General features: G+C 37.3%; 1 protein-coding gene across 3 annotated transcripts in view; it reads right to left on the bottom strand.

The window, feature by feature from the left end:
• MAP3K20 (mitogen-activated protein kinase kinase kinase 20) overlaps positions 1 to 21811 on the bottom strand; it is a 158238-nt gene that overhangs the window by 77083 nt on the left and 59344 nt on the right. For all 3 annotated transcript variants that reach the window (XM_053918785.2, XM_053918786.1, XM_024561483.4), the window contains exons 3-5: positions 13919 to 14006; positions 5640 to 5741; positions 1548 to 1613 (exon numbers count right to left, since the gene is read on the bottom strand). In XM_053918785.2, the coding sequence (XP_053774760.1) occupies positions 1548 to 1613; positions 5640 to 5741; positions 13919 to 14006 (256 nt within the window). The remainder of the gene's footprint in view (positions 1 to 1547; positions 1614 to 5639; positions 5742 to 13918; positions 14007 to 21811) is intronic.

The following is a 21811-nucleotide window of genomic DNA, read 5'->3' as shown; positions in this document are numbered from 1 at the left end:
AATATATAACACATAAAATAGGAGTGCTGTTATTCCCTCTCCCAGAAAAAATTGTTAAAAAAGGTCTATATTGTTTCAATGTGTTTGTATTTCCCCATCAAATAACTACACAAATTGCAGTTTAAAAAAATGGGGACAGTCTCCATTGTTATTTAGTTTTCACAGTGACAGCATGAGAAAAAACCCGTAATTTAATCATTCTCCTCTCACGAAATATTTAGGATATAGAAATAAAGCAGATTAAAAGGAGAGAAGTCAAATAATTTGTTTGGATAGAAATTCTGAGCACGAACTGAAAATTTACAAAGCCATCAAACTCTAATACATCTTACAAGGTTCTAGATGATTTTTTAATGACTTCCTGTTAGCCAACTATATGTCAAAAGTATTTAGTTCCTGAAAGTTTATGTCTAAGAAGAGGCAAAGGATAAGTGACAACCTAGAAAAAGGGCAGAACAATGAGCCAGAGCCAACCGGTAGGGCCGGGCTGGTGGTCCAACCTGACCACTGAGGAGTGGCAGCTGCCAACAACTTCCCTGTCTCCACCCCGCAAACCCCTCAGCCCTGGAGTACGAGCGAGGGCGGCTGGTCACTTCCCCTCTCCTCTCCCTCCACTTACCATGACTACCCATTCTAAGGATAGCACTATTAGTATATACCTATTTTAACTGCAGTGATTTAAAGATTTCCTAAAAATAAATAGCTCTCTTCCTCCTGACTTAGAAGAATCACTTAGAAGGCATGTAAATAATTAAATGAAAGCATGTAATTGAATTGATAGCAAGATCCTTTTTTAAGTAGCAAACTGCGATGTTTACTTCAGCTAGTGTTGGTTGGCAAAATAATCCCACTGCCTTTTTCCATTAACTTTCAAGTGACGTGATGGAAGGAGCATTCTGTTACCACTCCTACTTGAAGGCAATGTCTAGTCCTGCAAGTCATTTTAAAATGCTCTCTCTCCAAACTATACAGTATCATTAATAAAGTTTAGAAAGCACTGAAGGAGAGAAAGAAGGGGAAAAAAGGCTTTAATTTCCAAACTCCTGAACGTGCTGATCAGTTTTGGGCACTACTCCAGGTAATATGACAGACATAAAAAATTTACACCAAATAATTCAGAAGTAACGAGAACAAAACTCAAAACTGCTAGTACAGAGAACCATCTAAAAATAGGAGACTAGAAATACATGTCTGTGTGCTTTGATCTGGCAAGACCTCTTCTAGAAAATGATTCTAAAAATACAATTAAGGATGTGTTGAAGAATTTTGCTGAAAAGTATTAAGCTCAACATTTTTAATCATAGAAAAAGATGTAAACAACCCAACTATCCACACTCTGTGCTATTCATCCAGTGAAATACTAGGTAGCCTCTTGAAATAATATGGGAAGTTTGATACATATTAACAGTGGAAAACTTTTCATGGTTCCAGTGGTTATTCAAAAGAGCAGGCTCCAAACGACATGGAAAGCATGATGCCTATTCCTATAAACAGGTGCAGGTGTTTCGTAATGAAACAGGTAAAACAAAAACATTAGACTACATTACCATTTCTTGATTTGAGATCTCTGTGAATCACCTTGACAGGAGCTTCCATGTGTAAATAGTGCATTCCTTTTTATACGAGAAGGAAGAAAAGTGAATTAATATTGCTTTTCAACATTGTATCAATATTACCTTCCTATTTTAAACATCAGTAATACCATTCATATTTTGCAAAGGGTTCAATAAAATAGAGACAAGATGTGTCTACATTAGGACAGATATAATAGAGAAAAGATATGTCTGCATAAGGAAAATGTATATGCTAAGGAAAATTTATGTGCTTTAATCTCTTAGAAGTTGGAATTCGATTGTGGGTAAAGCTACCTCTTACAATACCTAATATGGACGCCTTAATTTTCTGGCGTCTGCACGAAAATAGCACAGTTACAGCTGGAAGAATTGCTCCGATGACTAAGGTATTCCACTACCAGCTGCATTCTAAATCGGTAAGTTCTGACTGAGGTGTTCGGTTTTCATTTGGATGTCTGCAGCCACCCAGTTAGAGGCAGCTTGGCTTATTTTCTCAGGACTCATTCCACTGAGACCCTGGGGGTGGAGGTGGGGCTGTGGGCTGAGAACTGGCTGGATTCATGAGCTGTGGTTGCTAAAGGGTTTTATGATCCTTGGATAGAAAAAATACATAGTAGCTACAAAATATTTTATTCTTTTTACAACAATAAGTCTTTGAGATAATCTTTATTTATACGCACTCTGAAATTCTCTCCAACATGTTTAGAATATAAATCAAGTTACTTCAGTAAATTAGATGCATATAAACTAGGTAAGAGTCTTACTATTTTGAAAAAAAAATGCTTTGAAAGACACATATTTCACACTTACCCCGTTAGTAGTGTTTGACTCTATTTTTGTACTTATGTATTGCCTACCCCCTTAGAATAAAGAAAAAGGAATTTCCTACTGTAAATTTCCTCTCTTCTCACACTGTCTTTTCTAAATAATAAAACAAATAGCCCCCACTCCTTCCAAATCAGACAGGTTCCTTTTTAAAATAAATTATCCATTAAACACAATTTAATAACTAGGCTTTGGTTCTTAAAAGTACACAGAAAATTTCAATTTTATGAAGATTAATTGTAAAATAATCGATTATTTTCTACTATTCTGATTATGACATTTTGAAGAATCACGAAAGAACAAAGAATATAAGAAAATTTAAAGTCCTGCCATACAAAGTTATTTCTGAAAGGAGTCAACTTCACAAAAGTATTAATAATTTAAATGATCTTAAACAAGATGTAATTGGGATAAAGGAAATCTAATATGAAGTTCTGCATATTCCAAACTGTGAAAATTCAACTACAACTTGGGTAACTTTGAATAATTTTTATGACTGAATTTCATAGTTATCTTTCTCTTGCTGTAAGAATCAAATTCTTGAATTACTTTTTTTTTTTTCAGGTAGAACTAGTTTAATTACTATTAGAGGTAGAGCTAGATAATTTCTATACTGGTGACAAGTAAGGATTTCAGAAAAATAATACTCAAGTACAAAAGCTTTTAGATACGGGCACTTTTTCCCCTCATGGCAGATATTATGGGAAGTAGCACAAACTATTTGTATGTCATGCACTGCATACACAGAATACTTCGTGTTCATAAACACAGTAGTGATCACAATCACATACAATTCTATTCAATTTGTTTTTATAGAGCCATCTCTAATTCTGCCTTATTTTATTGCAAACAATTAAGAAGGCTGAAAAATACCTTCATCAGTTTTTAAGAATTCAGGGTTTTGACTGCGTCATTTGGGAGAAATCTGGCATCAGAGATGACCACTTAGACTGGATGCAGGTGCATCTGCTCCAATTATTCCCCTTACACGCTGCTGATTGACCTGCAAAATTTCAGATATACTTGCTGGCCTGCCTTCCTCCACTCCTCTTTCCACCCAGAAAGAGGAGAATCTTTTGGTTTTGAGGAGATATTTTCTCTGCGGTTATGTTAAGCAGTATCTAGGTCAAAATGTATGAACCAATTCTTACTTGAAATGAGTTACTCATTCTTTGATTTCTCAATATCTTGTTGCTACATTGGCCTCAATCTTGGTCACACTGAAAGGTACATAGCTGAATTCATAATGGAATCAATGAAAATCAAGCCTTCCTATTTAATCCGCAAGTTCTACACATAGCTTTATCAGAGAGGGTTGAAGTCATTCCAATAGCATTGACTTCTTCCTTTTATAGGCCACTTTAAATATGAAGTATTACTTGTAACTATAAACAAACAAGTCTCTTCTCTGCCTCACTCTCCTAACCCTTGGCTAAACACATCAGAAGTTGCCTTTCAGGTCAATTCGCCAGTCACAAAAAATATGATCTTACTACTTTGAAGTTTTGGACACTGTCCCATGGTCTCCCCCCATTCTCTCCATTTCTATCCTTTGCCTCTGGTTCCAGTTTGCTACTTAGTGCTGTTTCTTCTCTTCTTTGTCCTCCTGATGCAGAGTGCCAGCGGTCTTGAGAAACCCCAGAATGACTGAGCTGATCTGGAGCCAAGGGACTAGCCCTCAGACAGGGAAAATGCAGGGAAAGAGGCTGGGAGTGTGGGGTTTACAGGCTGGGGGCCCGGCAAGCTTAAGTAGAGTGTGCACAGCAGGAGCCAGAGTCACTGATGTCAGCTGATTTATTTGCTGTCCGTCCATCCTAAGTGCTGTTAAGTAATAACATAGGTGTTATCGGCAGAGCACCCGAAATGCAAACGTCTGTAAGGTGAAGTGTTTTCAGCCAACGGCCGCTTGTGTATGTATTTACATTACATCAGTGTATTTCCACAACACTGCAGGCAGGTCCCAACAATAGCACATCAGTCTGCTTACGAACAGGTGGTCCCCTTGTACTACTGACACGCAGAGAAATGACTCTGATGTTGCATGAAAATATCTTGAAGAATGTGAAATTTTAAGGCTGATTTGAGATGCCTGATGCATGAATACACAATTAAGTTAATTAACACAGCCAAAGCCTTAAGTACACCATCCTAAACATAGAGCTTATTATTCTTATAAGATAATGAAGTATCATTCAGCAGCGGCATTTAGCATGAATCTTTAAAAAAAAAATTCACTTTCTTTAGTTGAAGAATTTGGCAGGTGTTGATGAAACTTAAAACAGACAAGATAATTCCCCTAAGAAAAGGCTATTACTTTTGGAATTCACTGTATTACTTCCCAGTGAAAGCGAAGTAGGAGTTGCCCTCCTTAACGAATTTTAAATATCCTTATATTTGCTTTTTAAAGAGATGCTTATAGAGTCTAGACTAGCAAAACGTAAAGCAGTTCATTGCCCAAGTTATATTTGGACACACTTGCTTTCTAGGGGTTGCTAGAATACAAATGTAACTATCAGTGTTCATTATTTAGATTATGTTGTTTCCAAAGCAACTTTGACAGTTATAAATAAAATTCAGAAATGTTCAGTTAGGAAAATGGAAAAAAAAGATAAAAATAAATGGAATTTAAATTGCTTTAGAAAGCATTAGTCTACGCAGGAATTTATGAGGGAAATAGAACTGGGCACCTTGTTTACAGATTTTGTGTATTAAAATGTTTTATTTCCAAGGGTGATTTCCAAGTTTACATTAAACATAATAGAAAATCTGAATTGCTTGTACATGGTAGGACAAATAAATTTTTTTCAAGTGGTTACTATATTTAGTATATTATTAAGTATATAAAATGAATAGACCTAATCCTACAAAAATCATGTTTTCTGGATACTGAATCTAAGTAGAGACTTGCAGAACAATAACAGAATTATGACTTTTCTGCTTAATGTGTCAAGTAAGCTGGTCAATTACAATGGCACAAAATGTAGAAATGGCTGTCCTGGTTTTGCTGGAACTTGGTTTTAGGGGAAGAAATAAGTAAAAAAAAAAAAAAGAGAAAGAGAAAAGGAACACATGAGTGGAAAGGCAATGACCTAAAAGTACAGTAAGTTGCAGAATTCTTGCTACTTTTGGTCTGAAGAAAGAAGAACATCTAAAAGACACAGACCAACAAATCTTGTGACTTAAGCCACCATGTCCTGGTGGGAAAATGCTCCCCGCCAACTCTGCATGCATTATTGTTACCTTTGGCTACGTCAGTGGCCCAGGTCATAATGTGATCCATGTCCATCTCTTCACTTCTGTTACTGTTAATGTAATCATACAGTGATCCCAGAGAGGCATATTCTGTTTTTAATGGAAAGATACGCATATAATTAAAACTAAGGTGCATTTCATAAACAAGACTTCATATTTTCATTGGGAAGATAAGAGAAGGCATCACAAGTATATCAAAATTGTTCCATGTTGTGGTTTCTAAAAGTTAGTGTTATCCTGGAGAGAAAATTGTCGAAAAGAAGCACTAACCAAGTGAATAGTAAAACCACAGCCAAGGATAAAATCAGAAGCCATTTACATGGAACTCAGAAACACAAAGGTGTGTTGGAAGAATGTATTTGAAACAAAGGCAGGCATGTAAATAGGTATATGTTTTAAAATTATTATTCTTATGAGCTAGATAAGATTAAACAGTCAGGAAAGTTCATATGACAATGTAAACAAATCAACCTTGTTGCATCAGAATTTGGAACAGCCCTTAAAGTTTAGCACAAATGGCCAAGAAAGTGAGAAAGTGCCCTAAAAAATGGCTTTGAGGTGTAAATTACATACTGTAAGATTCATTTGTGATTAGTGTACAACGTCATGATTTTGAGTAAATTTACTGAGTGAGCAATCACAACCACCACCCGATTTTAGAACCACTCCGTCATCCTGAAGAGTCCCCTGTGTCCGTTTACAGTTGATCACCACCCCACCATCTGCTTTCTCTCTGCAAACCTGCTTTCTCTGTGCCTTTTCTAGAACGGCCAAATAAATGGAGTCACACAGTATGTGGCCTTTTTGTCTGACTTCCTTCTCTTCATATAATATTTATAAGGTTCATTTATAGATGTATCAGCATTTCATTCCTTTTTACTGCTGAATAATATTCCCTTGTATGGATTTACCACATTTGATTTATTCATTACCACTTGATAGACATTTGGATTGTCCAGAGTTTAATGTTGCTTTAATATTATGAATAATGTTGCTATGAACATTTATGTAAGTGTCTTTGTGTGGAAATATGTTTTCATTTCTCTTAAGTAGATTCCTAGGGGTGGGATTCTGGGCCCTACAGTAAGTTTAACTTTTTAATAAACTGTCAAAGTGCTTTCTAAAGAAGTTGTACCGTTTTGTATTACCACCAGCAATGAATGGGGGATTCAGTTTCTCCGCATTCTCAACGCTTGGTATAGTCTGTGGTTTTGATTGCAGCTCTTACGTCTAATTCTAGTGCTATTTCATATTTTAAACTTGTATTTTCCCAGCGACTAATTCAGTTGAGCATCTTTTCATGTGTCTACTAGCCCCTTGTACATAGCCATAGGCAAAATGTCTGTTTAAATTGTTTGCCCAGTTTTAAACTGGGTTGTTTCATTAATATTGAGTCCTAAGAGTTCTTTAATTATTCTGAATGCAAGTCATTTATCAGATTTATGAGTTGAAAATATTTTCTCTCACTGTTATTTGTCTTTTCATTCTCTTACAACTTTCAAGGAACAGAAATTCTTAATTTTGATGAAGTCAAATTTATCCACTTTTCTTTTCTGGATTCTGCTTTTGGTGTCGTACCCAAAAAGTCTTTGTCTAACCCAAAGGTCTGAATATTTTCTTTTTTTCTTCTAAGAGGTTTAGTTATTTTTTAGTTTTCTTTTTCCCTCCTGCATTGAGTCTATGACCCGGTTTGAGTGCATTTTTGTGTGTAATTTGAGGTGAGGGTCTAAGATAATTTTCACATGTAGATTTCTAATTATCCCAACACAATCTGTTGAAATGACTATCCCTTACCCATTAAATTGTCTTGGCACCTTTATTGAAAGCCAGCTGATGATCAGTGTAAGGTTTTTTTCCTCCTAAAATCTTAATTTTGCTCCATTGCTCTATATGCCTATGTTTGTTCCAATAATGCACTATGTGGTTACTGAAGATTTGTAGTAAGTTTTAAAGTGAGGCAGTCAAGCACTCAAACTTAGCTCTTTCTTAAAACCGATTTGGTTATTGTAGGTCTTTTGAATTTCCATGTGAATTTTAGGACCAACTTGTTGATTTCTGACAAAAATTCTGCTGGGATCTCGATAGGAATTATTTTGAATTTATAAATCAATTTGGGGATATTTGCCATGTTCACAACATCAAGTCTTTGAAACCATGAACACATGATGTCTCTCCTTTTATTTAGATATTTATTTTTCTCTCAGCAATGTGTTGTACTTTTCATGTACAAATCTTATGCTTCTTCTGTTAAATTCATGCCCAACTATATTTTACTCTTTTTGATACTATTACGAATACAACAGTTTCCTAATTTAATTGTTCAGTTGTTCATTCCCAGTAAACAGAAATATAATAGATTCTTTAATATTTATCTTGCTAACTACGTTGAAAAGTTTTAGTAGTTTTTTTCTTTCTTGTGCATTCCTTGGGACTTTCTATGTAGAGAATCATGTCACATGAGACAGTTTTACTTCTTCCTTACCAATCTGTATGCTTTTTGTTTTCTTCTCCTTGCCTGGCTGTAATGTCGAACAGATGTGGCAAGAGCAGACCCTCATTACCTTGTTCCTAATCTTAGGGGGGACACATTCAAATTTTCACCATTAAGTATGTTATTAGTTGTGCACTTTTGTAGATGCTATTAATCAAGTGGAGGAAATTCCCTTCTATTCCTAGTCTATTCAGATTCCTTGTTATAAACTGGAGTTACAGAATGCCAAAAGGTTTTTTCCCTTTTATTCTATTATATATCATGCTACCTTTCATTAACTGATTTCAGATGTTAAACCAACCTTGTATTTCTGGGATAAGTTCCATTTGGTCATGGTGTATAATTCTTTCCATTGGTGGCAGGATTTAGTTTGCTGATGATAATAACATTGTAGTTGAGGATTTTGCATCTATGTTCATGAAGGAATTTGTTCTGTAGTTTTCTAATTATCTTTTGGTCTGGCTTTCGTATCAGGCTGACACTGGCCTTTTAGAATGAGTTGGTAAGTGTTCTTCCCTTGCCTATTTTCTGAAAGAGTGTGGGTGGGAGAGATTGGTGTTACTACTTCTTTTTTCTGTAAACAGTTAATAGAATTCACCAGTGAAGTCATCTGGGGCTGGGCTCTTATTATGGAAACAACTGAAACTTGCTAATTTAGATTTCTTTATTTGTTATAGGTCTATTCAGACTTTGTTTCTTCTTGAATCAGTTTTGATCATTTGTATTATTTTAAAAATGCACTCACTGCATCTAAATTGTTTAATTTGTCGGCATAGAGTTGGTCCTAACGTTCCCTTACAATCCTTTTAAATCTCTGTAGGGCCCACCGCGCCGTCCTCTTTTTGTCCCTGATTGTGGTAATTTGTGTCTTCTCTCTTCTTTCTTGGTCAGTGTAGCTAAAGCCTTGGTCAGTTTTACTGATCTTTTCAAAGATCAAATTTTTAGTCTCACTGATTTTCTGTTATTCTTCTCTTTTCTGTTTTATTGTGTTCTGCTCTAATCCTTATTTCCTTTCATTGGTTTGCTTTGGGTTTATTTTGTATTTTTGTAGTTTCTTAAGGTGATCAATTTCAGACCTCTCTTTTTTTACATAGCTGTGTAAAGATATACACTTCCCTCTATCTGCACTGTGTAATTTTTTAATGTGTTGCATTTTCACTTTCTCTCTGTCCAAATATCTTTAAATCCATTATGATTTCTTCTCTGATTCACTGGGTATTTAGAAGTATGTTATTGAATTTCAAAATATTTGGGGATTTTCTAGATTTCTTTCTGGTATTGATTTCTAACTTAATTCCACTGTAGTTGGAGACTATATATTGTATTGTTTCAATCCTTTTCAATGTAATAAGATTTATCTTGTGGCCTAACTCATGACGTATCCTGGAGATTGCCCCACGCGCACCTGGAAAGACATGTGCCCGTGGCTGGTCGGTGTGTTGTGCATATGAGTCAGCTACAACTGGCTGAGTGTCAAGTCTTCCTTATCCTTGTAATTCTTGTTTGGTTTAGTACTAGCAGTTATTGAGAGTGGGGTGCTGCAACCAGCTGAATTGCTTATTTCTCCTTTAAATTCTGTCAGTTTTTGCTTCAGGTACTTTGAGGACTTGTTAAGTACATACATTTAAAACTGCTATATCTTCCTGATGTATTGATCTTTTTATCAGGATAAAATGACTCTTGTCTTTAGACATATTGTTTTAATCCTTACCCGAGGATATGTTTTATTGTTTTTTGTGGGGGAGGGATGGTGGGGGAAGAGATATCAGTTGCTTCCAGTATGCACCCTGACCTGGGATGGAACCTGCAACCTAGGTATGTTCCCTGACTGGTAATCAAACCCACAACCTTTTGGTGTGTGGATAACACTCCAATCAACTTACCATCTGGCCACAGTGACATATTGCTTTTTTTGTCTATTTTGTCTGAAATTAATATAGTAATTCCACTTCTCTCATGGTTATTGTTTGCATGGCATTTGATTTTCCATCCTCTTACTTTGGAATTACTGATGTCTTTGAACCTGAGGGGTGTCCCTTATAGGCAGTATATAGTTGTTCTTGCTTTTTAAAATCCAGTCTGACAATTTCTCTCTTGACTGGGGTGTTTAGAATCTTCACACTCCATGTAACTAACGAAATGTTGGGCTTACGTTTGCCATCTGTTTCTGCACGTCCCCTACCCTCGGCCCTCTAGTCCTTCTTCTGTGTTAATGCTTCTAATTTGCCATTTTCATTCCTCGGCTGATTTTTTACTAAACTTCTTGAGTAGACTTTCTTAGTAGTGGCTCAAGGAATTACAAAATCCATCTTAATTTAGCACAATCTACTGTAGATTAATATTCTTAATTACAGTAAAATATAGAAACCTTTCTCCAAATTAGTTCCGTTCCTTCCTTCGTTCCTTAGGCTATTACTGTAATATGTATCTATATATGTTTCAAAGTCAACAGGGTTATAATTATTGCTTTATATAATCTCATGTTTTTAATTATGTTAAGAAAATGAGAGCAAATATAATATGGAGCCATTTATATGAACCCAGATACTTGTCATTTCCAGCACCCTTTATTTCTCTCCATGGATCTGAATGGCTACCTGTTGGCATTTTTTCAGCCTGAAGACTTCCTTTAGCATTTCTTGTAAGGCAGGACTGCTAGCAACAGTTCTTTCATCCTTTGTGCAAGAATGTCTTTATTTTAAGTTCATTTTTACAAGATAATTTTGCTGGATAGAGTTTTTTCTTTCAGTACTTTATTGCCTACCACCTTCTGGCCTCTATTGCTGTAGATGAGAGTCAGTCATTAATCATACTGTCATTCTCTCGTGCATGAGAAGTTGTTTTTTCTTGCTACTTTCAAGAATTTTTCCCTCTGACTTTACCAAGAGTTTGACCATGATGTGTCCAGGTGTACGTTCTTTTGCCTTTATCCCACTTGGAATTTGTTAGGCTTCTCAAGTACGTAGATGAATGTATTTTATCAAATTCAGGAAGTCTTTCTGGCCATTATTCCTTCAAATAGTTTTCTATTTTTTCATTTTAGATTTTTATACCCTTCTTCTCTTCTTTGTTTGCTATTACACATGAATTGATATACTTGATGTTGTTCCATAGGTCTCAGGTCCTGTTCATTTTTCTTCAAATTTTTTCTTTTTCAGATCAAATAATTTCTATTGATCTGGTTTTAAGTTCATTAATTTGTTTTTCTTCTTTTATCTCCTATATGCTTTAAGTCAACTTTAGAGAATTTTAAGTTTTAATTACTGTTTTTTTCAATTCCTAAATTTTGACTGGGTCTTTAAAAAAAAATAATAACTTCTATCTATTTGATGTGACTCTTTAATAGTTGATTTACTGCTTTCATACTTTCCTTTAATTCTTTAAACAGTTTCTTTTAGTTCTCTGAACATAGTTATACTTTGATATTTTTGCATGTTAAACTCAATGTGTTCACTTAAAGAGGCGGGAGAAGTTTTGTCATCCCCAACCCATCTCAGCTCCCAAACTCGGCTCGGTTATGCACAGAGTATGGCTTCATCCTAATGCTGGAGAAGGCTCGTTGAGAAGCTCACATATGTCTTTGGCAGATACTTGTAAACAGACAACACTAGCATATTTAGGAGTAAAGGCAATCTTATCAAATTGATACATACTAAAGCATCAAAACTTGGCTAAGAGGAATCTTTAACAATCAACCTCCTAGGCCAGTAAAAGAGCAATTCTGAATTTACTATTCCTCACAATTCTGAAACTTGTGTGGTTTTAAAGAAATGTTTAATGCTAACATTTAATGTTACTTATTGGCCTTACAGGGAAATGAATATAGCTCTAAAAGAACCAGTTACTGATAACCAAAGATTTTGAGTAGGTATAGGTATTAGCAGAGAATATTAGAAGGGTACACAAAATAAAGGACTGGCTAGGCTATTAGAAAAAACTAAATAAAATTAAAAAATACTCATCCAGCTGCTTGGATTCCTTCTCCCTCATTTGGATGAGAAGACCCAGTTTGAATATGCTGGCTAAAAAAATGACTATGTTTCATATCCTCCTAGGGACTGAGTAAACTCTTAGACAAAGGATTCATACCATCACGCAAGTCTCATTTTCTAGTCTTCATCCTCACCTCGAAAGAAACTAGAAAACTTCATGAATAGTCCACTGAGTGGCTTAAAGCTAAAATCTTATCCTCAAAAGCATTAAACATACAGGGTACAAGACAAAAAGCAGAGTTTCTAATCTCTTCGGAGCATCACACTTTCATCTGCTAGATAGGAATAAATTAAGTTACAAATGAGAATCAGAAAACTGGATGCAGATTTACAAGTAACCAGTAAAAAGTAAATATAAATATGGACTAGGAAACAAAGAGCAGTACGGGAACTGGGTCAGAGACAGGGTTTAACTTTAAACCAGATCTGACCTAGAAGGTTAAGCATGGCATATACCCTAACAATATAACCCATTTCTTGGGTATTCTAGTTAACAGAAAATATATAAGCTCAAGATAAAAACTTCCACATACCTCATTTCAGGCACAGACCTAAAGGTAGCTAAATGGGGATAAAATACCCACTACTTAAGAACTTAGGTAAAAATACTACTTATCAGAGTAAAAACTTGTTAAAGTGCCTGCTATGAGAAGATGGAAATAATAGCAATCACGTCCCTTTGAGCTTAAGACCAGTGTAATCACAGCTTGCATGCAAGGGGAGGAACTTCGGTATGGACATCAACCTGAGACATTTCCACCACTCTGGTTCTACCACTAACTGGGTGACCTCGGGAAAATTACTTAAGTTAGAGTCTTATTTGTAAAATAGAAATTATTTTACTTGTCTCATAGGGTTATTGTAAGTATTAAATGAGATCATTTATAAGAAAGTATCTAATCCGATCCTTTTTACTGAGGGTTTTAGATGAGATCGGGCGCATTCAGGGTGATAGGGCTGTAGACTATTGAGGGTTTTTAGTTGTTATTTTCTACATATAAAGACAATCCAAGTTCTAACCACTATGGTAGAAGAAGATAGGGCTAATCTATTAAGGTTTTTGTTCTTTGTTTTGTTTTAATCAAAGAGCTGCCCTGATAAAGAACCTGATCAAAGTTATTTACTGCAAAATTGAACACTATACTTATTACAGACCCTAAAGCTGCTGATTGGATTGTATAAACATGAGTATAAAGTATTTAAAAAACATGTCTGTGTTTTTATATGGCAAAATTTTCTGTGTGCTCCTCTTTGGAAAGGACATTCCTACCAGTTATAAACCACTGTTCCAAATTACGTGATAATTTAGACCAAGGTCATTACCAACCCAGATGACCAAACCTGAAAAATATTGTTCTCATGTCCGACACCTTGAAGAAAGAATGCTCTAATGGGAATAAAACACCTTGCAAAGAATTACAACATGAATAGCTCAAGAAATCTTAATTTGTAAAAGGTCACAGACTTACAAAAAACATCGCTCATTTCAACTAATTAAATGAAATTTTAGTTAAACGGCACCTTTAAATATTGGTATTGCAGCTGCGAGTGTATTTAAATAGCATTTATGCAGATATAATTAGCACAATTAAACATGGGTAGAAGTGGAAACACCATTCTTAATTATATTGATATAATCAGTTTTATTAATGCTTGATAGCAACAGAAGTGACATCTGACAGTAGCACACAATTCATGACTGAACCTAATATTAAACATTTTAGCTTATTAAGGAATCTAAAGCTAGGTAATTGGGGAGAGAAAGTCAAATAATGAGTTCCTACCTGTGACGATACCGTAGTTGGGAGGTTCAAGAATTACTCCGTAAAACTGGATGATGTTTCTGTGACTGAGGACACTGAGTATTTCTGCCTGTATGAAAATAAAATACAAAATTACATAAAATTCCATATTTATGAAAGTCTAATATAACAGGTTTCCTATTTAATTTTCTTGTACATACATTTACAAAGATATATATGTGCTCAACAAGCATGTGATACTGAAAAAACTGTCTTCGGCAGCATTCTTCAAAAGCTTAAGAATTTCTATGGAAGCTTCCTGAAAATTTAAAACAGAAATGAGGTTGAAGTGGCGACAAAAGTCGGCCTACCTGCAAGCACAACTGATAGCGGAGGAGATGGAATAAAGAGGGAGCGACCATATTCATTTACAGTAAAAGTTGTCTTCCCAACAGTCAAGTACATTCTTCTGCATCGTGTCTCTTCTTGAGAGGCTGCAGCAAGACTATCGGTCGGATGACTAGTCATGATAAAATTAAGGTAGGGGTTTTTAACTATTGATGAATGGATTCAGGAAATATTCAGTGATACTATTTATCTAATAATTCATTAAAATGTTATCTCTGGCCGTGGCCAGGTAGCTCGGTTGGTTAGAGCATCGCCTGCATACTCCAAGGTTGCAGGTCGATCTCGGGTCAGGGCACATACAAGAATCAACCAATGAATGCATAATAAGTGGACCAACTAATTGATCTCTCTTCTCTGTCTCTGTCTCTCTCTCTCTACCTCTCCCTTCCTCTCTAAAATCAATAAAAATAAAAAATAAAAAATGATTTTCTGTTCTACTGCATGCAACAGGCACTGTAAAGGATATAAAAGTGCATTATTGACTTACAGCAGTGACTCGCTGCGGAGGCCATACTTTACACTCGGAAATGTATTAAATACTAGAGAACTGTGCTGTGGAGTGACGTGGTGAAAAACAAATTGTATTTATTAAACTTAATTTCTGAAGTGAAAACACAGAGATAGTACAGTTATATCTGCTAATGTCTATAGGACATTTTCTACATACCTTAAATCTTTTATTATTGATAAAACATATGGCTAATCAAGAATTATAACAATTAAGTACAAAGTCATGTAAGTTAAATATAGTAAGTGTTTAATATTTTTAAATGAAAGGCATGTTACTGGCAGTAAGTAAACAGGAGATCTGGAAGTCCACACCTCAGAAAGGGGTCATGAAGAATGTCGGCAATGGACGAAAATGGAGAAGCCTTGCTCAGAAGGAAGGCCCCTTTAGGAATCTGCACACTGAATTAGTGTTATTTGTTCAACTTTTGTTCATAGTTTAAGAGTTGAGATTTCATTTAAAAACACTGAAAAACTTGTTTGGAAGGTGGTATAACCACGTACAAAACAGAAGTTTGAGGGCTGGTGTGGGTTCAACATGGAACTGAGAGAAAAGAAAATGATCATTGACTGGATGAGGCGTTTATCATGGTGGGTTGGACCACGTTTCTCTGTAGGTGCCGAAGGGCACGATCAAATGATTCCTTGATGCTCAGAGTGCCTGCTGTGTGCAGAGGTCCTGTGCTCGTCAGACAACCTTCTTCTCATAGTCTGGTTTTCCAAGTCAGAAGGAAATGCATTAACTGGGCAATGTAATTATTCACCCATGTGGCAACTGTATTTCTTATTAAGAAAGAGTAAATGAGCTTTGTTGTAAAAAACAAGAGTGTATATGAAGTTTGGAAATCATACTTCTCCACTACCCCCCAATTTCATATTTATAAAATTTATAATTTTATATAAGTGGCAGATCAACTCTTTGTGAGTAAAGCATTAGACTTTTGGGCCAGTATTTGTCAGAATAGGGGAATGTTGTCCTTTGGTATGTTTTTGGTATATTCTTAGCGGTATCTAAATTTTGTGACCGTCAAAAACATTTTTATCAATAAAGAGTAAATATAAGAATATTCTGAATCCTAGATGACAATTTTAAAATTCACCATGACACAGGATTTTCAGTGTTCCAGCTAGTTTTTATGTATATACTGAAGATTGCAAAGTGATGCCTTGGAGAGGCGGAATTTATCTTTTCAAGCATTGGTAAGCAACCCTAACAGCTCTTGAGTAGGAATATGCTAATGTCAAAATGACAGTTATTCTCTGTGTCCGACTGTCATGCTCACATTTTATTTTCTTAGTTATGAAAAACTATACTCTTCCAGTATCATTTGCAAAAAAAAAAGACATTTTCATGGAGTAAGACTTCAGGTCCTAATTCAATAAACTAACAATTTGATTTACTATCAAGAAAACATAGTATTTTAGAGTACTATTGTACTAGTTTCATTGGAGGTAGGCTAATAATAAACAGAGGTAGACTAAATATATAAGTGGCATTTGCAACCAAATTTAAGTTTAAGGGAAATTTTAATTCCCTTCCTTTAAAGTACTTTCATCAGTTTTATAATAAGATTTTAAATTAATCAGTATCTTCATCCTCAGAGCAACCACTTTCCTTCAATTTAAAACTCTTTTCAACCTAATCCTAAATTTAAATTTCTTTAATTTTGTAGGGTTGCCAAAACATCATTAAAGATTCTGTATTTTAAGACTTGTTTTATATTTTTAATATTCCACTGCTATAGTCTATGTTATTTATGTGATACATGCACTAAAATAAAATTGAGTTCACTTCCTTCTGGGAAAGAAAGTCACTGAGAGCACTCTGTTGGTCCCGACAGCGTGAAAGCAACAGTTTATGCAGCACCATGATCGTTAGGCTGGCAGGCTCCATCTGTGTCTTCTTTTTACCCTCACCCAAGGACATATTTACTGGTCCCAGAGAGACAGAAAGTGGGTGGGGGTGGGGAGAGAGAGAGAATGACAGAGAGGGAGAGAGAAACATAGATGTGAGAGAAACATCTATCGGTTGCCTCCAACATGTGCCCTGCCCAGGAACCAAACCCACGAACTAGGCATGTGCTGACTGGGAATTGAACCTACAACCTTTCTGTTTATGGGACAACACTCCAACCAACTGGCCACCTGGACAGGGTTCCATTTATATAATATATGAGGAACAGGCTTTTTTCTCCCTGGTTGTCAACAGCAAGAGCAGCAGGAGTGTGTCTCACAGGGTCCTTCCTGTGATGTGGTACCACCAACCCAGACAGTAGGTACAGAAACCACAAGTATCAAATGCTTCTTTGTGCCCTGTGGTGTGTGCAGTATTAAACACTACTCCACGGACCTTGATCTCTGAGGTCTTCACCAGTTCCAAGATTCTATGATTCCTTGAGAATATGATAGCAAAAGAAAGAAAAGTGGCTCATCCAATCAGTCAGAGGAAGCAGTCTCCTTACTGCAAAGTGCATTCAAGGTCAAAGCCTCTCTCTAAAGACAGTTCTGTCTCTTAAGTATCAGTATGGTCCAGGGTCAGTCTATTCCCCAAAAGTTCAAGAAGACATGAAATGATAACACATTAAAAAAAACAGAAGATAAACTGGGAAGAAATAAAACAAAATATTGACTGTGGTTATCTCGGTGGTGCTTGCTCTGGGTTGGGGGAGGTGGTGGTGGAGAAGTAGAAATGGAGGAACTTGCAAGCAGAAGGCAGTGGTGGTGACCCAGCTGGGGTGAGGTCAGGTGCCCAGGTTCAGCATGGAGCTGCCTAGCTGAGGGGTGCCTCTCCAGGGTCTGCAGCACTGAGGAGTCTCTCCCGGGGGTGGGCAGGCAGGAAGAGACTGAGCAGGTTGATGAGCGGGAGCAGCAGGAGCCTGACAGGGAGTACACCTGCACCATCCTGGTAGTATTTCTTTCTGGCACCTTGAGGTTCTGCAGTTTTACTATGGGACTTCTGGTCAAGAGGGAGGTGTAAGTAATCACGGTTCACCTCCTCGCACAGCCACAGCAAAAATTACAACTACATTACAACACAAATATCACCCAGAATCATCAGAAAATTGAGCTCTATGGAAGTCTGACGACCAAGGAATTCAGGAAGCCACATTCATCCAGATGGTTGGTGGGGTGAATATGTAGAGACATGCAGAGAGATGCATAGACTCAGACACACGTGGAGAGGTGCAGAGAGGTAGGGAGAGATGGAACAGGCAGTCCCACACTCATATATGGTAGATAAAAATCAGGAGGAATACCTCTAGAGTGAGGGATTCCAGCCCCACAGCAGACCACCCAGCCTAGGGTTCCAGCACCAGAAAGACAAGTCCCCATAACTTCTGGTTGTAAAAATCAGTAGGAATTGGGGTGGCAGAAGAAACTGCAGGATTCTCAGGTGTCTCCTCTTAAAGGGCCCGCAATAGACTTAGGACTTACGCAGACTCATTCCCTGTGAGCTTCAGCACCAGGGCCACTGCTGGAAGGGCACCAGCTGCATATGGGGAGAAACTGAAGTGTCTGGCATCAGTGCAAGTGCTGGGAGACAGCTTCCTCCCAGAAAAAAACTCCAGAGACCAAGAAGCAGCATTGTCTCCTCTATGAGCCCTCCCCTCACAAAGAGATACAGAAAGGCAACACGGATTGCCTGCCCTGGCAATTACCTGAGGCTCTGCCCCATCCAACTAACTGGTGTGCTTTTCTACAATAGGCCACACTACTAAGAAAGGGAGTCAAAGCAGCTGTACCTAATACACAGAAACAGACACAGGGAGGCTGCAAAATTGAGGAGACAAAGAAATATGGCCCAAATCAAAGAACAGAACAAAACTCCAGAAAAAGAACTAAAGAAAATGGAGATAAGCAATCTATTAGATACAAAGTTCAAAATACTGGTTATCAGGATGCTCCAGGAACTCATTGGGTACTTCAACACCATAAAATAGATCCAGGCAGAAATGAAGGTTGCACTTAGAGAAATAAAGAAAAATTTACAGGAAACCAACAGTGGAGTGGATGAAGCCAAGAATCAAATCAATGATTTGGAACATAAAGAAGAAAAAAACATTCAATCAGAACAGCAAGAAGGAAAAAGAATGCAAAAAAATGAGGATAGATAAGGAGCCTCTAGGACATCTCCAAATGTGCCAGCATTCGAATCGCAGGGGTAATGGAAGGAGAAGAGAAAGAGCAAGAAATTGAACTTATTTGAAAAAATAATGAAAGAAAGCTTCCCTAATTTGGTGAAGGAAATAGACATAAAAGTCCAGGAAGCACAGAGAGTCCCAAAAAAGGCGGACATAAGAGGACCACACCAAGACATATCATAATTAAAATGCCAAGGGTTAAATATAAACAGAGAATCTGAAAAGCAGCAAGAGAAAAGCATAGAGTTCCCTACAAAGGAGTTCCCATAAGACAGTCAGCTGACTTCTCAAAAGAAACTTTGCAGGTTAGAGGGGACTGGCAAGAAGTATTCAAAGTGATGAAAAGCAAGGATCTACAATCTAGATCACTCTATCCAACAAAGCTATCATTTAGAACAGAAGGGCAAATAAAGTGCTTCCCAGACAAGGTAAAGCTAAAGGAGTTCATCATCACCAAACCATTGTTATATGAAATGTTATAGGGACATATTTAAGAAAAAGAAGATCAACACTATAAACATGAAAAGGGCAATAAATTCAAACTACCAACAACTGAATCTAAAAAACAAATTAAGCAAACAGCAGAACGGAAACAGAATTATAGATATGGAGATCATTAGGAGGGTTATCAGCTGGGAAAGAGAAGAGGGAGAAGGAGGGAAAAGGTACAGTGATTAAGAAGTACAAATTGGTAGGTACAGAATAGACAGGGGGGGTGTTAAGAACAATATAGGAAATGGAGAAGCCAAAGAACTTACATGCACGCCCCATGGACATGAACTAAGGGGGCATTGCTGGAAGGCATGGAGGGTACCGGATAGAGGGGAGCAAAGGGGGAAAAATTGGGACAACTATAACAGCATAATCAATAAAATATATTTAAAATGTGTATTTATTGAATAAAATACTGTTTTGTGACTTTGATAATAAAATAAATAAATTCTAAGTTAAAAAAGTTGTGGTTATCTCTAGGTAGCAGAAAGACCATAAGTGATTTTAAATGTTTATATATTCCTAAATTCTTTATAATAAGTCTATATAATTTTAATCAGAAAAAGGAACTCATGAATTTTATATGTAATATATATGACTAGAATATAGAAATTTAAGATTAAAAATATTCATTTGCACAGAAATTCTGCTTTTCCCTGGGGTAGAATCAGGAAGAAGCAAAACTATTCCCTTACCCTTCCAGGACTACCCTAGGTATATAAAAACTAGGTTAGTTATTCTCTGGGCTATAAGTTCCTGCCAACATGGCTCCAGAACAAACCAGTGCTCACCTGGTTTCTTGGGAAGGCCATAGGTCGTCAGGGGCCATAAGACTGAGACCAAAGATGTGGGTGCTGGTAACTGAGTGCACTCTATCTAGACTGACTGCCTTCTCAGTGTCTGGATCAGTATTATATTAAACGATGCCCCCTTCTTTTGTTACATGGGCTCCTACTGCCTGCTGCCCTTCACGGAAGTCTTTCCTGCTTTGTTCGTCTTGCAGAATGGCTGGTCTAATACCACATATGGGAGAAAGGTCAGATGCTTTATACACAGGAAGCACTCAATGCTATTCTGAGGATGAGTGAACAAATAGTATTTAATGATAATGATATTTAGTGTGTTTAAATAATCGCTATATAGCATCCGGGTTCGCAAATGTTTACTCTGAACAGTACGGTGAAAGGAGTAACAGGCTGGTGGGTGGCCCTGGCTGGTGTGGCTCAGTTGGTTGGACACCACCTCACAAAGCGAAAGGTCACTGGTTCAATTCACGGCCAGGGCACTTGCCTGGGTTGCAGGTTCGGTCCATGGTTGGGGCGCATATGAAAGGTGGCCAATCGATGTTTCTCTCTCACATCAATGTTTTTCTCCTTTTCTTTCTCCCTCCCTTCCCCTCTTTCTAAAAATAAGTAAATAAAACCTTTTTAAAAATGCTGGCGGGTGTCGATTTGCCTCAGCATTCCTTCTGTTCTTTTTACATGCAGAAGGGCTACTAAGGCTGTATTTTCACAAGAATGATAGTCAATTATATAACCACAGTAGGAGCTACATTAGAAATTTGTGCTCACCAGCTCACTGCTAATTTAAACTTTCAGACTGAAGACTTTGCCTGTTGCAGGCTCTGCTGTCCGTGGCAGTTAAATGAGCCCAATTTCTTGACAGCCTTTTCCTGCTTTGGCTGTTCTCCAAGCATGTCCTTGCCTTGCTATTGTACTTTTTCAGATTCAGAATGTAGAGGATTGCTCTGTCTCAAACCTTCCATTTCCAATTTTATATCTAATATATTTAATCATATATTTCCAAAATCACCTCCGCAGGTAAGCCAGCCTTTCATCGAGCCCATGGTTTCCATACCCACTGTGGCAGATGCTCCTCTACCAGCCACTGAGGAATGGAGCCCTGACTCCGAGCAGTGGAGCTGCATTTCATGCAGACCCCCTGCTATGGACTGAATGTGCTCCCCTAAAACTGATGTGTTGAAAACTAACCCCGTGTGACTGTATTTGGAGTTGGGACCTTTGGGAGGCGGACATCAAGAGGGTGGAGCCCTCATGAATGGGATCAGTGCCCTTATCAAAGAGACCCCGGATGCCCCCTCCACCCTGTGAGGAATCAGTAGGAAGACAGCCATCTATGCACCAGAAAGCAGGTTCCAACCACAAACCAAATCCACTAGTGCCTCGATCTTGAACTTCCCAGGCTCCAGAAATGTGAGGAATAAATCTTGTTTATAAGCCACCCTGTCTTCAGTCTTCTGTCAGAGCAGCCCAAATGGGCTGAGATCTAGGACCCAGACCTCTTCCTAGGACTGGGCCGGCACCACGAAAGTCCACAGCAACTGAACCAGGCCTCTCCTGCACAGGACAGGTTAGAAAAGACAATG

The sequence above is a fragment of the Desmodus rotundus genome, chromosome 2 (assembly GCF_022682495.2).
Source record: "Desmodus rotundus isolate HL8 chromosome 2, HLdesRot8A.1, whole genome shotgun sequence".
Lineage (NCBI taxonomy): Eukaryota > Metazoa > Chordata > Mammalia > Chiroptera > Phyllostomidae > Desmodus > Desmodus rotundus.
Note: the sequence above shows the minus strand (reverse complement) of the source record. Positions and strands in the feature narration are given on the sequence as shown.